General features: G+C 42.7%; 1 protein-coding gene across 3 annotated transcripts in view; it reads left to right on the top strand.

Annotated features, from left to right (window-relative positions):
• The window catches only part of LNX1 (ligand of numb-protein X 1), a 68,777-nt gene that overhangs the window by 49,128 nt on the left and 5,643 nt on the right, over positions 1 to 14,006 (top strand). For all 3 annotated transcript variants that reach the window (XM_027635824.1, XM_027635825.1, XM_027635826.1), the window contains 3 exons: positions 4,367 to 4,504; positions 9,249 to 9,426; positions 10,759 to 10,981. In XM_027635824.1, coding sequence (XP_027491625.1) covers positions 4,367 to 4,504; positions 9,249 to 9,426; positions 10,759 to 10,981 — 539 coding nt within the window. The remainder of the gene's footprint in view (positions 1 to 4,366; positions 4,505 to 9,248; positions 9,427 to 10,758; positions 10,982 to 14,006) is intronic.

Here is a 14,006-nt window from a genome sequence, read left to right as displayed (position 1 = left end):
AGTCTTAACACAAAACTGTCACAAAAAAAAAAAAAAGGCTGTGCCTTTCTTAGCTACAAAATCAGTCAGCTTCTGCCTTATTTCCCCCTCCAGAACCATTTTCATTTGTTTTCTTTGTTTACAGACTATGGTTTTTTTTAGAAAACTTCAACATAAAAAGCAAAGCCAAGAATCTTTTGTTGCTTTTATCTCATATTTATAGCACTTATTATACTTGTGCATTTTTAAGTTTCATTTGGAGGCGTGTAGAGTGTTCACATATTGAAGAATTTCATGGGCTTCAATAAAAAGATGTCAAATCAGGCTGGCTGCTTCCCCTTTTCTGACAGGTGTAATCAGGGTAATATAAGTCGGACTGAAAGAAGCATTCAAATGCATTCATTTTGTGGAAAGGATTCCTCTGTTAGCATAGAATCACAGTTGGTTGTAGCCAACTTTTATTAAGAAGTTTATAGCTTAGGTAAAGAAAATGTCATCCCCTTGCATAATACCACTTGTTGAAATTCTGGTCCAGCATCTTTCTCTATTACCTTATGTATCTCACTAACTGGAAGCAGAAGGCAGAAGGGGAAACGTTTAAATTCTCTGAGGGCAACAAGTCTGGAATGAAAAACTTTCTGAAAAAAATTGTGTTCTTGGAACAGTTCTTTATGGCTACAAAATAAGGCAAAACAAGGCTTCATAAGCAAAAAACACATGCAGCCTACAGATGAAATGGAAAAAATTACTAACGAAATAGCCATTCACATACAAGTGTTTAAAAACTCAACTGAAGCCCTTATTGGGGTCCAAAGAGTGGATGTTATTCATAATAATGCTTGAAATACACACCAGTCCCTGGGAATTTAAACAACATGCCCATCAAAGGGGAGATTCAGATTTCCAAACAACCAAGATTACATTGCATTGGTCTGAGCTCTATGAATCACATTTGTCTAATGCAAAATTCCCAGAACCTGTGTCTTTTTTGTCATGTTTTTTCATCAATTGTCATTTGCCTTTCCTGTTTCCATGTTATGACAGAGAAAAAACGTTATACTGAAGCCACAAATGTTTTGCATTTGCTTCTTACACGAAGGGATATTTCATTGTGTCCACTGATTTCTCAACAGCAACCTGACTGTTGAGACCTCAATGTGTCACTAGCGGTACGTTGAGGTCTTCTGATTTGTTGTGGTGGAAGCTACAAATACACCATTGGTTTCTTTAAAAACAGAACTAATATTCATTAAAAGGTGGTGGCTTTTAATGTTGGACTTTTAAAGTTGGTCTGAGCACAAATGGAAGAACATCAGATTTCTGTGGAATCTGATAGTTTTGACTTTTAAATAATGAATAATTGAGACAAGTCTTATTCATCAGGCCTATAGCAATTCTACATTAGCATATGTGAAGCAGTTTTTAATCAGTAGATTAGATGTCTGGCTGTTTATAAACTCAGTCACAAGAACTGAAATGAAGAAAACGTGTAAGTGCTAATTAGGAACGTGCACACATCTAACACGTGGGAGTTCGGTGCTTCCCTTTTGTCATGTCATCTTTAGTCATGGTCTTGTGTCAGAAGTGGCACTTTTAATCTAAATAACATGACATTCCACATCTGTTTTCCATGAGAGTGACAAGAAAAGTAGCAAGGTAACAGGTCAGTGGGTGCTCGTGTGAGCACATCAAGCCAAGCTGCATGGGTTGAGCCAGACTTTACTGACCCCAGATGTTCACCCTCATCTCTCCCTCTTTCCCTTACCACAATTCAGAGTGCCTGTGGTGGACTCATGAGCCCCTCTTCATCACAACAACTGCTTCTGACAAGCAGGTTGTGATGTGGAGTGTATCCACGTTCCATCATCCCTGTTAGATATGGGGCAACTTCTGCTGGGAGCAGCACCACTTCCTCTTTTCAATATGCAGTTGCCTACTAGATGCTCAGAAGTTGCCACCATGTCTCTACCTTCCTGCTTGATTTGCTTTGTCTGTAATACAGATTTCAGTTATAGTCGATTGTTTCAGCTATTACTTGCACTCAGTCTCAAAGCTAATCTCTTTTCTTTAATTCTTACTTCAGCATAAAATACAGAAAAAGAATTGTATAAAAAGCAAGGAGTAAGAGAGAGAGAGGGATCAGAATGAGTCAGTAATGAATATTCTGATCAGTAGAAACATTAACGGCTTTTTATTTGTACGTAAATACAAAAGCTGGTCTTATTGTTTGGATAACTTTTTAAAACACTCTGGACTTCTGAGAAACTACTCAACTTGACTGACCTGGAGACAAATGTGATATTGCAATAGAGACTCTTGTTGAACTTCTGCTAGTTGTTCTATGAGTATTAATCACATTTACAACCTTTCTCTAAATAACCAACTTTGAGGCTTACCATGTGGCAGCAGATGAGTTTTAAAAAGAAGCTGCGTTAAGGAGAAGTTGTTCATTTTAGAGAAAACTGGATTTTCATGGGGCCACGTGCCCTTGGTTTAATCTTGTGTTGTTCAGTTCCATCTCAATCATATTACAAACTAGGGACCAGGATGGTTTCCTTTCTGACATGATACAGCATTCTGCTTTTGGGTACCAGTTGAGTTCAGAGTCCTCAAATTAATATTCCATAAAAACAGGTCTGGTAAAAATATCCAGAAAATTATTTTGAAATACATGTGTATGCACCAAATGATATATTATGAAGCTGTGAAGATTTGAGTTTCTAGTGAAAAAAATTGTGTTCCCCAAGATACTGGGAAAGCAAGAAAGTGCACATTTTTTACATTATTGGAATTAGTGCAGCCTGAACATGCATATTGCAGGCCTGAAGTTAGAGATTTAGGAGAAGTAGATTGCTTTTTCTTAACTAAAATGACATTTTTCAAAAGCTTTTTTTAACTCTCAGTTACTACTATTGAATTAAGCTCCAGAAAAGACAAACCAAGCTACAAAACCCAAAATCCCAGAGGCTTCCTCTGGCTTCTGTTAGTTGTCTGTGGAAGATTTGATTTCAACAGCACAATTGGATCTGGGTTTGGTTTCCAGCTGCTTGCTCAATGCCATCTCTCCTTGGAGCTTCTCCCCAGAGAGCAGGGCATGTCACTGTGCCAGTGAGCGAGCCAGGAGGTCTGATGCCTCCGGGGCTGTGGTACCAACAAACACTGCAACTGCAGCCCCAGGGGAATCAGACCTCCAGATGTGCTCGTGTGGGGGCTCCACGCTCAATATACTGAGCAGTCCCTTGGATATAACCTGAGAGCAAGCAGGCAGGAGTCTTTCTGGAAATGGGTCCTTAAGAGCCCCTCCTGCCTGGCACAACACCAAGATCTTTAGCCTAGAGGGGAGGAGATTAGAGGATTCATTTTTACATCCTCTGAGTATGCTTCTATAGCGTTGAGGTTATTTCTACACTGCTCTTCATTTTAGTTCAGTATGTTGGTTTGCCTCTAAGGCTGACTTCTATGATTTACCCAGCTAAACCCCAGTCTTCTCAGCTTTATCTTTGTAACACTGTTGTTTTGAACAGATTCATGTGAGTCTTACTGAGGGGTGAATAAAGCCATTTGCTTCTTGGGATACAGTGCTGATTCAATAAGAGGAAAAAAAAAGCCACCTGTACACAAAATTAACACTAAAATCAGGCACACATATAGCACCCTAAAAATAACGCACAAACATAACTCAGTAGAAGCACTGCAGCATCTCTCAGCCATATAAGTATTATGACTGCATTGTGCAAAAAGGCCTAGAAGCACTTTGAGCTTGGGTTAATTGTTTTTGAAGCTATTCTTCCAAGAATAAACTCCATTACTTTGTGTGCTTCCTTGTGCCCTCCCTCTTTCTCCATGTTCTAGTGCAGTACGATTTTATTTCTCGAAATGGTTGCACATTTATTTCTTTAAGCTTTCTTTCATTTGTCACACTCACTGTGTGCAGGTGAACTTAGTTACATTGTTTAGTCCCCATTTTCACCAGCCAAGGCTTAAGCACGTACATCATTTCAAGCTTAGTTGCATCTTTCCCAGCTTTCCTGTCTGTCAGGCAGCAGCAGCTCTGGTTGTCTGTCTCTCTGCTGTGGAAGGCACATGCTGCTTTGCAGTGGTGTACACAGGTGTATGTGAGAGCTGTGGTGCACTGTTGTGGATTACTGCCTCCAGCCAAACTTGGGGCAGATAAGAAGGGTTTTTTTGAGTTAACACCAGATTTTCAAGAGAAACTTTTATGAACTTTATTGACCTGAACTGATGCTACTGCTTTATGTCATTGCAACATTAGTGGGAAATCCAAACTGTGCTTTAATGGTACCCACATTTCATGAACTCTGTGGTGCTGAGGTGCAGGGGTTTATTGACTAGAGCAGCGCGATTCACACTGTACCTCCTCCCACAGGCCAGCGAGAAGCAGGTTCACTTTGTCGTGTCGCGACAGACCCGGCAGCAGACCCCTGACATCTTGCAGGAGACGGGCTGGAGTTACAGCAGCAGTGGCCCACAGCCTTGTCCCTTCGAGAGAAACAACCCCAGCAAGGTGAGTGCACGGGCACTCGTGTGGCTTCTCTGCCATCCATGGGACAGGGGAGTGGGAGGGCAGCGAGTGTTTGCACGCCGCAGGGTGTTGTCCCTGGTTTCTATCACCAGAAAAACGTCTCACTTCGCAGTGGAAACATAAAAGCTGTGCTCCTTATTATTTATCCGTTGGTTCTGCCCTGGCTCTGCCTGAGGTGGGGAGGGAAGGCAATGGGCGGTGGGGGGGCAGGGGTTGGTGTGCACAAAGCATCCTGGCCACAGGCATGGACCTGGCCAACAATGTGAGCCAGCACAGGGCAATGCACTCCAAGAAACAGAAGAGGTTTATCTAAAGTTTCATCATCTGAAACAAAGTCTTCAGACAAAAACCGTTCATGTGCTGGCCTGAAAGATTCGCATAAGCTGCTTGAAAATTATGGTAATTACTAGTCTGTTGCTCATTTATTAAGATACCCTTGCCTTGACTTGGCTGGCGGTTTGGTGGCAGAGAGCAGCTGTGGTCTGCCTGACTGCTGCAAGCACGCTGACTTTCTGTGGAGCTTTGGACCCAAAGCATTGGTTCTGCTTTGACAAGTCTAGCTCTGGATTTACAAATGTTAAAAGACATCTATTTTTGCAGGTTTTTTAAAACTGCATTGTTCAGTGGTTTTATGTGTTAAAAATGCTAATGTATATTTATTTTTAGCTTTCCTTTTCCATGAAGTCCCAATCACAGCCCTTGTTAGGTAGGACTGGATCAGCAGGAGTTAAACCAGAGAGCAGAGTCAATGCTCAGTAGCTGCTATGGGGTAGCAAGAAGTGCCCAACTAATCATGCATCTGCAAGGCATTATTTCCTAATGAAGTAATTATGTCCTTGGGGAGATATGTGTAGGAAAGCAATTAGCTTGTGTTGCTACTGTATGATTTCTATGGAAGCTCCAAGCACCTGTTAGTTCTACCATGTTCATCCGATTAATTGATGCCACATGGGATTATTTGGGAAGATGATTTGTCTTCCATAAATGGCCTGAGATTCTCATTTTCTCATCCTGTACTGAGAGGTGTTAGAGGGGAACTCTTGGTAAATCTAACGTTATTTTGGGTAGCTGTGAGATTGAAGGCACAATGTTGACTTTGCAACAGTCCTTTAAAGACTAAGGGTTTTAAAGACTAATGAATCATCTTTTGTTGGATAGGCCACGGCTTTTAGGGGGATTTCCAGTTTGCCACAAGAGATGAGTACTGCATAAGCACATAAGTGGGTGTGCTGCTGTGGGCTTCTGTTCAGTGCCACCATTTGGGCACTTTCCAGGGAAGATCGCCGCCAAAAAAGAAAATTCTGAGATGTTTCTATCTCCCTTTAGTTTCGTGTGCGTGCAGTGGAGGGTTTATATCAGAGAAAATGCTCTGGCAGTAGATCAGGAGAGCAGTACACCCAGTAGACACAATGAGCTTCAGGCACTGTGGGCTTTTGGTTTGATACAAACATTACTGGAGTATTAGTTGCCCTTTTATAGGGCATGAATGTGTCAATTTGAATTTCTCATTGTTTTTTGCTGAAGGTTTAGCTGAACATCATTTGTAATTCAAGATCTTTAAACTGCAGGCTTTGGCAGACTTAAAATGTTATTTGTTTTAAATAGACATTAGTGCAGGAGTAATGCTTCCAAGCCAAGGGGCCTGTACATTGTCCTCAATGCAGTGCCTGCTCCTGCCCAAAACCAAGGTAATGCTTGTTGGCTAGACTTCATTGTCAGGGGAGTTTTCTGAGTATGGTTTCATGAGTGTGGTTTGATGAGTCTGCTACCTGCTGCCATCAGTGGGATTGCTTTATTAGGTGTGATTAATAGAGATTGCTAGCTGACTTGAATTCTGGTTAATTTTAAGGTGTATTTTGTCCCCTGAGCTTACTGTAGGAGGTAATATTAGCAGGTCAGGAATGCTCTCTTTGAGGGAAACTGCTCTTGCTGTAGAGCATGTATGTAAACATGGGCTGAAGTTGGCTCTCTATCCTTGGCTGTATTCAGCATCAAGAATAAATCCTAGCTTCTAGCAGCCGCCTGGCTCACACAAGGGCCCAGGAACTTCTTTTGGCCATGATGTTGGCCTCATGACAGCCTGCCTCCATCTCTAAGCCATGAGGAGGTGGCTCTCTTTCAGGCCAGTGGCAACCAGCCATGCGGCCCACAAGGCGCTGCGTAAGAGGGGAGGACATTGTGACCATGTCCTTCCCTGGTGGCAGTGATGCCGGGTGTATGGTGTGCTAAGAGATTGGTCCTGCACAGGGTTTCAGGAATCTGTTTTCCTGTGTACAGAGTAGGGGAAGCACAGCCCAAACCTCTTCTGGCTGCTGCCTGGATTCAGAAAAGAGGAGATGTCAGAAACACTTTCTTGTGCAGCTGAGGTTGCAAAGCCAGGCTGTAATGCATAAACAGGCCAGATTCAATTCCTTTGAAGTCACTGGGAGCTTTGCCATTAATTAAACAGCACTTGTTTTTAATTGTAACTGTTTTCTTACTCTTTTCTAACAAATTGTCTAGTATTTAAAGCAAAGAAAATGTTGCTCAAGCAGGCAGTGTTTCCTGACCATATGAGCAGGTTAACCTTCAGGTGAAGTACATTTTCCAAACAGACACAGCTATGTCTTTTGCCTGCAAGACACGTGTCATAGCTTCGATGTTGAGATAATCTGCTGTAAATATTTATTTTCCAGTAAATATATAGAAAAGGAAAAAAAATAAAAAGAGGAGGAGATGAACTGTTATGTTTTTCTTCTCCTGACCTCCAAGGTTACTTCAAAATGACAGAGGACAATTGTTTAGAAGAGAATGAATTGAAATGCAGTCGCTGATAAACACTGCCTTTTAACTGGTTTACTCACTATCAGTTGTACCTCCAAGCAAGCTTTACGTGTGTTTACTAAAAAAGGCTTTATGTTCCTTTCATCACTGCCTTTGTCTCAGTCAAGTCACCCCAATTCCTTTCTATCTGCAACCATGTAAAAAATGATATGTGGAAGAATAGCTTCAAAGAAAAACTGGTCCTTCGTGGTTGAGCACACAAGTACTTGTACCTTTATAATTCTTCATTGAAATGTAACAGGACAATTTGTTCCCAAGCACTGCTTTGAAATCTGTTTCTCTCTGTGATGATTCCTCAAAAAATAGTGATAAACTAGCTAATGCTCTAATGGTTTGGTTGTCTGAGACTTGATGGATAAGTAACAGGACTGCCCTGTAACTTGGAGCCCCAAGTAGAATTCCAATGTCATGTTTTGCTACAAAATTTCAGACTGCAGTTTTGTGAAAATCAGAAGTGCCCCTATCCCACGTGCTTCCTGATGAAAAGCCATTCCTTTCCAAGGGAAAAAGGACATTTATACACAAACATGGATGAAACATTAAGTTTAGTTTTCATAAAGCTAGAACTACTGTTTTTAAAACATTTACACCTTAAAGACAAAATTGAAAGGTTAAAATTATCTGGATCAGAACATTTATATTCTGAAGGTTTTAAAATCTTCAGAAATGTTTAGAGTCATTTGCAAGCCATAAGCCCAGTTACTCTGACACAGTGGCTGCGTTCTGCATGGACCAGGTCTGATATGTCCAAAAAACTGTGTTTGGTTTTTGTCCTGGTGACAGAAAGAATTCCTCTTTCCACTGAACTCTTTGCCTTTTTGTTCCTGGCATTCTGTGGCAGCCACTGTTCATCTGCCCAAGCATCTAGAGATCCTTTGCTAAGCTCCTGAACGGTCCTGTGTGTTGTTGTCAATATTGCATCACGGAAATCTTGATATGGAGTTAGTTCCACCAAACATACCGTTAAAAAATCCACAAATCCAAGACATAGCCTGCCTTAGTCCCATAAAGAATTCTTGCTGTAATCTTCCATGTCCATCATTGTCACTTACGAAAATATTGTGGACTCATCTGCTCAGCTTTCTGTGCTGCTGGCCCAGGAAACAAGGTGAAATATCTTTGTGAGATGTCAGATTTTTAAGAAGAGATTAATGTGACTTTGAGTTTTATAGATTATTTTTGCATATTATGAATGTGAGGTCACACTTGTGAATGAGACGGTGGGTTTTAATATACATTTGAAATGTCTTTAGAAGCATGCTGTTGTATCTACATATGAGCCTGGAATGAATGATACTGTTCCTGCATGAGAGGCTCGGATTGTCAGGAGCAGATGCCAGGAGTACTGCTTATGAGATACTTAAGAAAAGCAAAGCAGTGAACACTTAAATCCAGATTTTATTTGAATTTTGAAAGTGAATATGTATCTTCTAATATGTCCTCAATAATTTTATTCCTTACACCCAAGAGAACTACTTCTCACTGATTATACAGATGATGCACAGACTGCAAGCAGTAAGATAAGAAGCACGACCTGATAGTCAAAGATATCAGGACCACTAGTGATATTAATATAAAGAACTTTTTTTTTTTCTTTTTAAATCAGGTTCCTTATTTACATTTCAAAGACCTGCTTGTATTGCCTTAGCACTAAAGCAGTTCTGATTTTGGTGGGAGTAGTGCCTGATTTTAACTATTAAAGCACAGTTATCTTGGTGGTAGCTCTGACTCCACAGATGCCGACGCCCCGCAGAGAATCCTGAGTGCCATCAGGAAGTGTGGCCGGCATCTGGGAAGTGCTTTGATATTCCCTTGATGAATATTTGTTTCGATAGAAAATGCCTAAGTGTCAGGGAGGTCACCATGCCCACTGTGTTTGTTGTTGCTGTTTTCTCCATCACAGAGCACCCTTCACACTGTCACTTGCCATGAGAAGGTGGTGGCTGTCCGGAAAGATCACACAGAATCTCTGGGAATGACTGTAGCAGGCGGAGCATCTAACCGGGAGTGGGATTTGCCTATCTATGTGATAAGTGTGGAACCTGGAGGAGTTATCAGCAGAGACAGCAGGATAAAAACAGGTAAAATGAGGGGATTTTGAAAGTCTGCTTTAAATCAAGGGTTTCTTTGGAGAAACAGAGGGATAGTGAAAGAGCATCACACCCAGTTCACTCGCCCTTCATTCCCTATGCTCAGCTTCAGTCCAGTCACCACCCAGAAAGCTGGAGGGAACTTCTGAGTGTGAGGGAAGGGAAGGCACCCAAAAACTGGGCAGAATAGCTGCAGCCCAGCTGGGCCCCACAAGCCTGGGTCTCAGTACCCAGCACTGGCACACATGGGAACCTCCCCTTTGTGTCTGCTCATCAAAACCTGTGTGAGAACACGACAACAGGAGCAAAACTGCAGGTTTCCCCTTTCCTCCTGCTGGGAAATGACTGCCTCTCAGTGGGATACACTTTCCAAAAACTATTTATAATGAGGTAGCATGGAAAATTTAGCCTAGTTAATTTGATAAAATTTGAAACAAATGAATATGTGATGTTATAACAGTGCAACAAGCCTCCATGGCTTAGAGCAGCTCTTAGGCAGTTGTCCTTCTCATTGGGGCAGACCACAAGAAGAGGTTAATGTTCATATTGCACTGCCTGGCCTGCTGGGGAATACATCCCTGCCTGGAGAAGCATTCACGCCAAGCACAGAGGGCACCCAAGGAAGCCCTGGTGTGAGAGCCTGGTGCCAAGGGTAGCAGAGCACTTGGCACTGTGGCTGCTTGCATGACATTAATGATGCCTTTATTGTTCTCCCTGTAGTGATTGAGGTCCTCTTTGCATTTTTCTCTGAAGCTGCTGTGCCTACATTATAAATAAGGCACACAGAAAGAAGTTTTGGTTTCAAACAGGCATTAATATGAAAATAATAACACATTATTCCCACAAAGCAAACTTTACAAAGAGCCAGCTGGAGTGGCAGTCCTCAGCTTAGGGAGAGCTGGGAGAAAAATACCTTTGAACTGCCACTTTTCGAGCCCAGGTTGAGTACAAAAGTTCTTAGCTGGAAGTGGACATCAGAGACGTGGACTAGCATTAGGTGCCAGTACCAAAGCTTGTTGGTACAGCAGGACCCTAGCTGTTCATTTGGCTCTGGATTCAGGATATGACATGGCAAGAAACCAGGACCAAATCCTCTGTCCAGCCTCTCAATACTCCTGGATACAGGGACCTAGACCCTTCCCTCATACCTGTGGCACATTTACTAGCATATGCTTCACATCCACATTAAACCATAGGATTAACAAACAGCCTCATCAGGCAGCAAGTTCTTGGCCATGGCTTTGACTCACTTGTTTGTGGGGTTGGGGAGTGGATCCTGGAAACATTTGCAGGGGTTTTTATCATCCATTTTATTGGTCTCAGGTGACATCCTCCTAAACGTGAACGGGATCGACCTGACAGGAGTCAGCCGGAGTGAGGCCGTCGCCCTGCTGAAGAACACCAACTCATCAGTGGTGCTCAAAGCCCTGGAGATGAGAGCATGTGAAGCCCAGGAGGAGCAGGATCACCTGCCACCCCCTGAGCCTGCGCAGGAGAGCAGCAGCGAGTGGTCACCATCCTGGGTTATGTGGCTGGGGCTGCCACGGTAAGTCCACAGATTGCATCCTCTTGCTGATGGGGAGTGGGAGGAAAGATTTGTATTTTCTGGCAATTCTTTCTTTTTGTTTGATTCATTGCACTATGTTAATTAAATCCAGGCTCTGTCACACACTTGACTCTAAATACCTTTTGTAAATGGGTACGTGTACATGGCAAAATAGACATGCAGTTCCCCTTGCAGGGGAGCATAGGATCTTGAATTGTTTGTCTTGAAAACGTATCTGGCACTTTGTGAGTGAAAGAAAAACCTTGCGGAGATAGAGGACCTTTCTGGGGTCCAGGCTCGACCACCCCGCAGAAGGCAGACACCCCTCCTGCAGCTCTCAAGCTTCACAGCCCCTTAGCCAAATCCAGCTGAATTGTTTGACTTTACCCAGATGTTGCAAAGTGCATGAAGTTGGCCAGTATCTCCAAATCACCTCTTTTAACCCCACCCCCGGCTGAAAGAAGTACATTTGTCATACACAGGAAGCAGCTGTGTTGTCATTTCAGTTAGGATAATAAAAGCCACATCGCATGTCTTGTTCTCTCAAACACACTTGGTGAGCAGAGTGTACTACAGCTTCCTAGACATTTTGTAAAGCATAAAATGAGGATGTGAATCTGTGAATATGCAAACTTAGCATCACAGAGTCAAAACTGGTATTCAATTTTAAGGAATGCAGAATTTTGCTTACAAGTTTCTCTTGTCTGTACTCCTAACCTTGGCAGCAGTTCTCCTTCTCTTTTGCGGGAGGGCACGAAAAGAGGGTTTGCAGAACAGGTGGGCTTTTGCTCTAGGCACAGTTTCAGGACTCCTCTTCATTTCCCACTCTCACATAACAAGTTAGATGCTTTCCCTCCTTCTAGCTGAGCCACTTTGAGCTCATTCACCTTGCAGCAAGGTCTGCTGTGAGGGACAGATGTTTTTCAGGGCTTGATCTCAGGGTAATGATGGTATAACGTGCTGAAGCACTGCAAGAGCAGAAGGCAGGCTGTGTGTTTGTCACCCACAGGCAAAAGGTTCAGTCCTCCCCTCCAGTGGAGAGGGCTATGTACTTATTCCCATGAAAGAAAAGCAGTAACAAGAAAAAGGATTAAACGGATGACCCATAACTTGCTACCCCAGGCAATGGTAAACTTTCCTCACCCAGTCTCTGCAGACAGGAAGCCCAGGGAAGTCCTCATTCTTGCTGACTTCTCCTGCACCTCTGAGCTTGACCAGCAGCATTGTGAAGGCACTAGAGTGTGGGTGGTTCTCCCAGCAGAGACAGCAACAGACTAGAGGCCTTATAGCTGCTGTAATCTACAATGCTGTGTCTTGCCTTCTGTCACCATCCATTGCTAGATGGACTGAAACAAGTGTACTCTGCCTATGCCACCTTCACTGGGCTGTATAGAAAACCTTAACTGCCTGGTCATCGTCTCCTACCCACAGCTACCTAAGTTCCCATGTCCTTAGCAAGGTGGTGGAGATGAAGAACAGAGCTCCACAGTACTGCAGTCTTGCATCCAGAGTTCACATCAGTCAGTTCCACTTCGTAGTTAGGGGAAAAAAAAAGATGGTCTTCCCATTTTAAAAAGAGTCTCTGAGTTCACTCTATCCTCCCTCATCTGAAGGCTGCATTGTGTGAAGGCATTCTAACCCTTTTGGTCTGAAGTAAAATCAGCTCCAGTGTCAGCAAGACTGAAGACAGGAATTCATTGTAACACTATCCCCAGCTGCAATGCTGTGCACAGAGCACAGCATGGCCCTTCTCCTTCAAAGAAACATTGGTATGCTGAGCGGGTACACTGCTCTGAACATCAGACTAGGTCCTAAGACAGGGACTGACGCTCATTAGATGTGCCAGTAACAAAAGGTGCACTGTATCCTTACTAGCAGCTGGTTGCTTGAGTAGGAGGAGTGTGAGGATCAGGTTTGTGATTGATCATTAGGTACTATCAGACCTTCAGTCTTTTCCAGCGGGAGTGCGCTTACCCTTTGATTGAACTGATTTTCCAAGGCCCACATAAGACATCTGAAGTCCTTCAACCAGTTGTTAACATGACAATCATGTTAACTCATTGCACTCCAGGCTGAGCATTTAACCTTTCCCTATCTAGCTTTCAGTTTGCTTTTGGCAAGGATCACACCTTACTAGATATCAAGGTACTGTCACCAGTCTCATGACATTTTCCAGGCCATCAGAGAAAATTACTCTCTGTCCAAATAGACATCCGACAGGTCTATCTTGGCAAAAGTACCCAATGTACTGCTATGGGGTAAGATGGTGAAGAATCACCTACTTTAATTAAAACCATTTATTGGAGGGACTGCTCCAAGATATGCGAGTCTAAGAAGGTTTAGTACAGCAGATGAAAAAGTATAAATGTCAAAATGATGATTATAGAGGACCATGCAAGGCATTTGGGAAGATGGGCAGGAAGGGCACACCTACATAAGACAACCTGAACAAATAGAAGAGGTGGTAAAACTGGTAGGCCAGGAATAGGCATGATTTAAAAAGGAGGAGGCTGGATGGTGGATTATTTAAACTCTGTTGAGAAAGTAAAGATGCGGCTCTAGACAAGCCCTGGCAGTTCAGTGTGTGTATCTGTTCACAACAAGAAGGGTGGAGAGTGCAGAGGCAGCCTGATCTCATAACTTAGAGTGGCAATGTTCAGGCTCAGGAAACCAATGGGAGAGGGTCTTTCCTTCTGTGTTCCAAAAACATGAAAATCACTTGAATGGTCCCATAAAAACGTGCTGAGTTGAACTAAATACTAGAGCATGTCTACAGACCTCTGCCCATGACTGATGAAGTTGAAAACAGGCTAACATTAGTAATAGTTACATGATTACATGATTAAGAGTAGCTTACTGCAAATGCCCATTTTTATTAGAACAAAACTCTCTCCTTTTCCCAGGGACTGCAGGCATATTACAGAGATGGTCACAGACAAGAGACACAAATAATGAGAGTTATGAAATTACACCATTTTTCTATATCAAGTTGGTAGCAGCAGAATCAGACAAGTTATCTGATCCC

Source organism: Corapipo altera, unplaced genomic scaffold, assembly GCF_003945725.1.
Source record: "Corapipo altera isolate COAL_440 unplaced genomic scaffold, ASM394572v1 22b, whole genome shotgun sequence".
Taxonomy (NCBI): domain Eukaryota; kingdom Metazoa; phylum Chordata; class Aves; order Passeriformes; family Pipridae; genus Corapipo; species Corapipo altera.
This window is presented reverse-complemented; position numbering and strand designations above follow the sequence as displayed.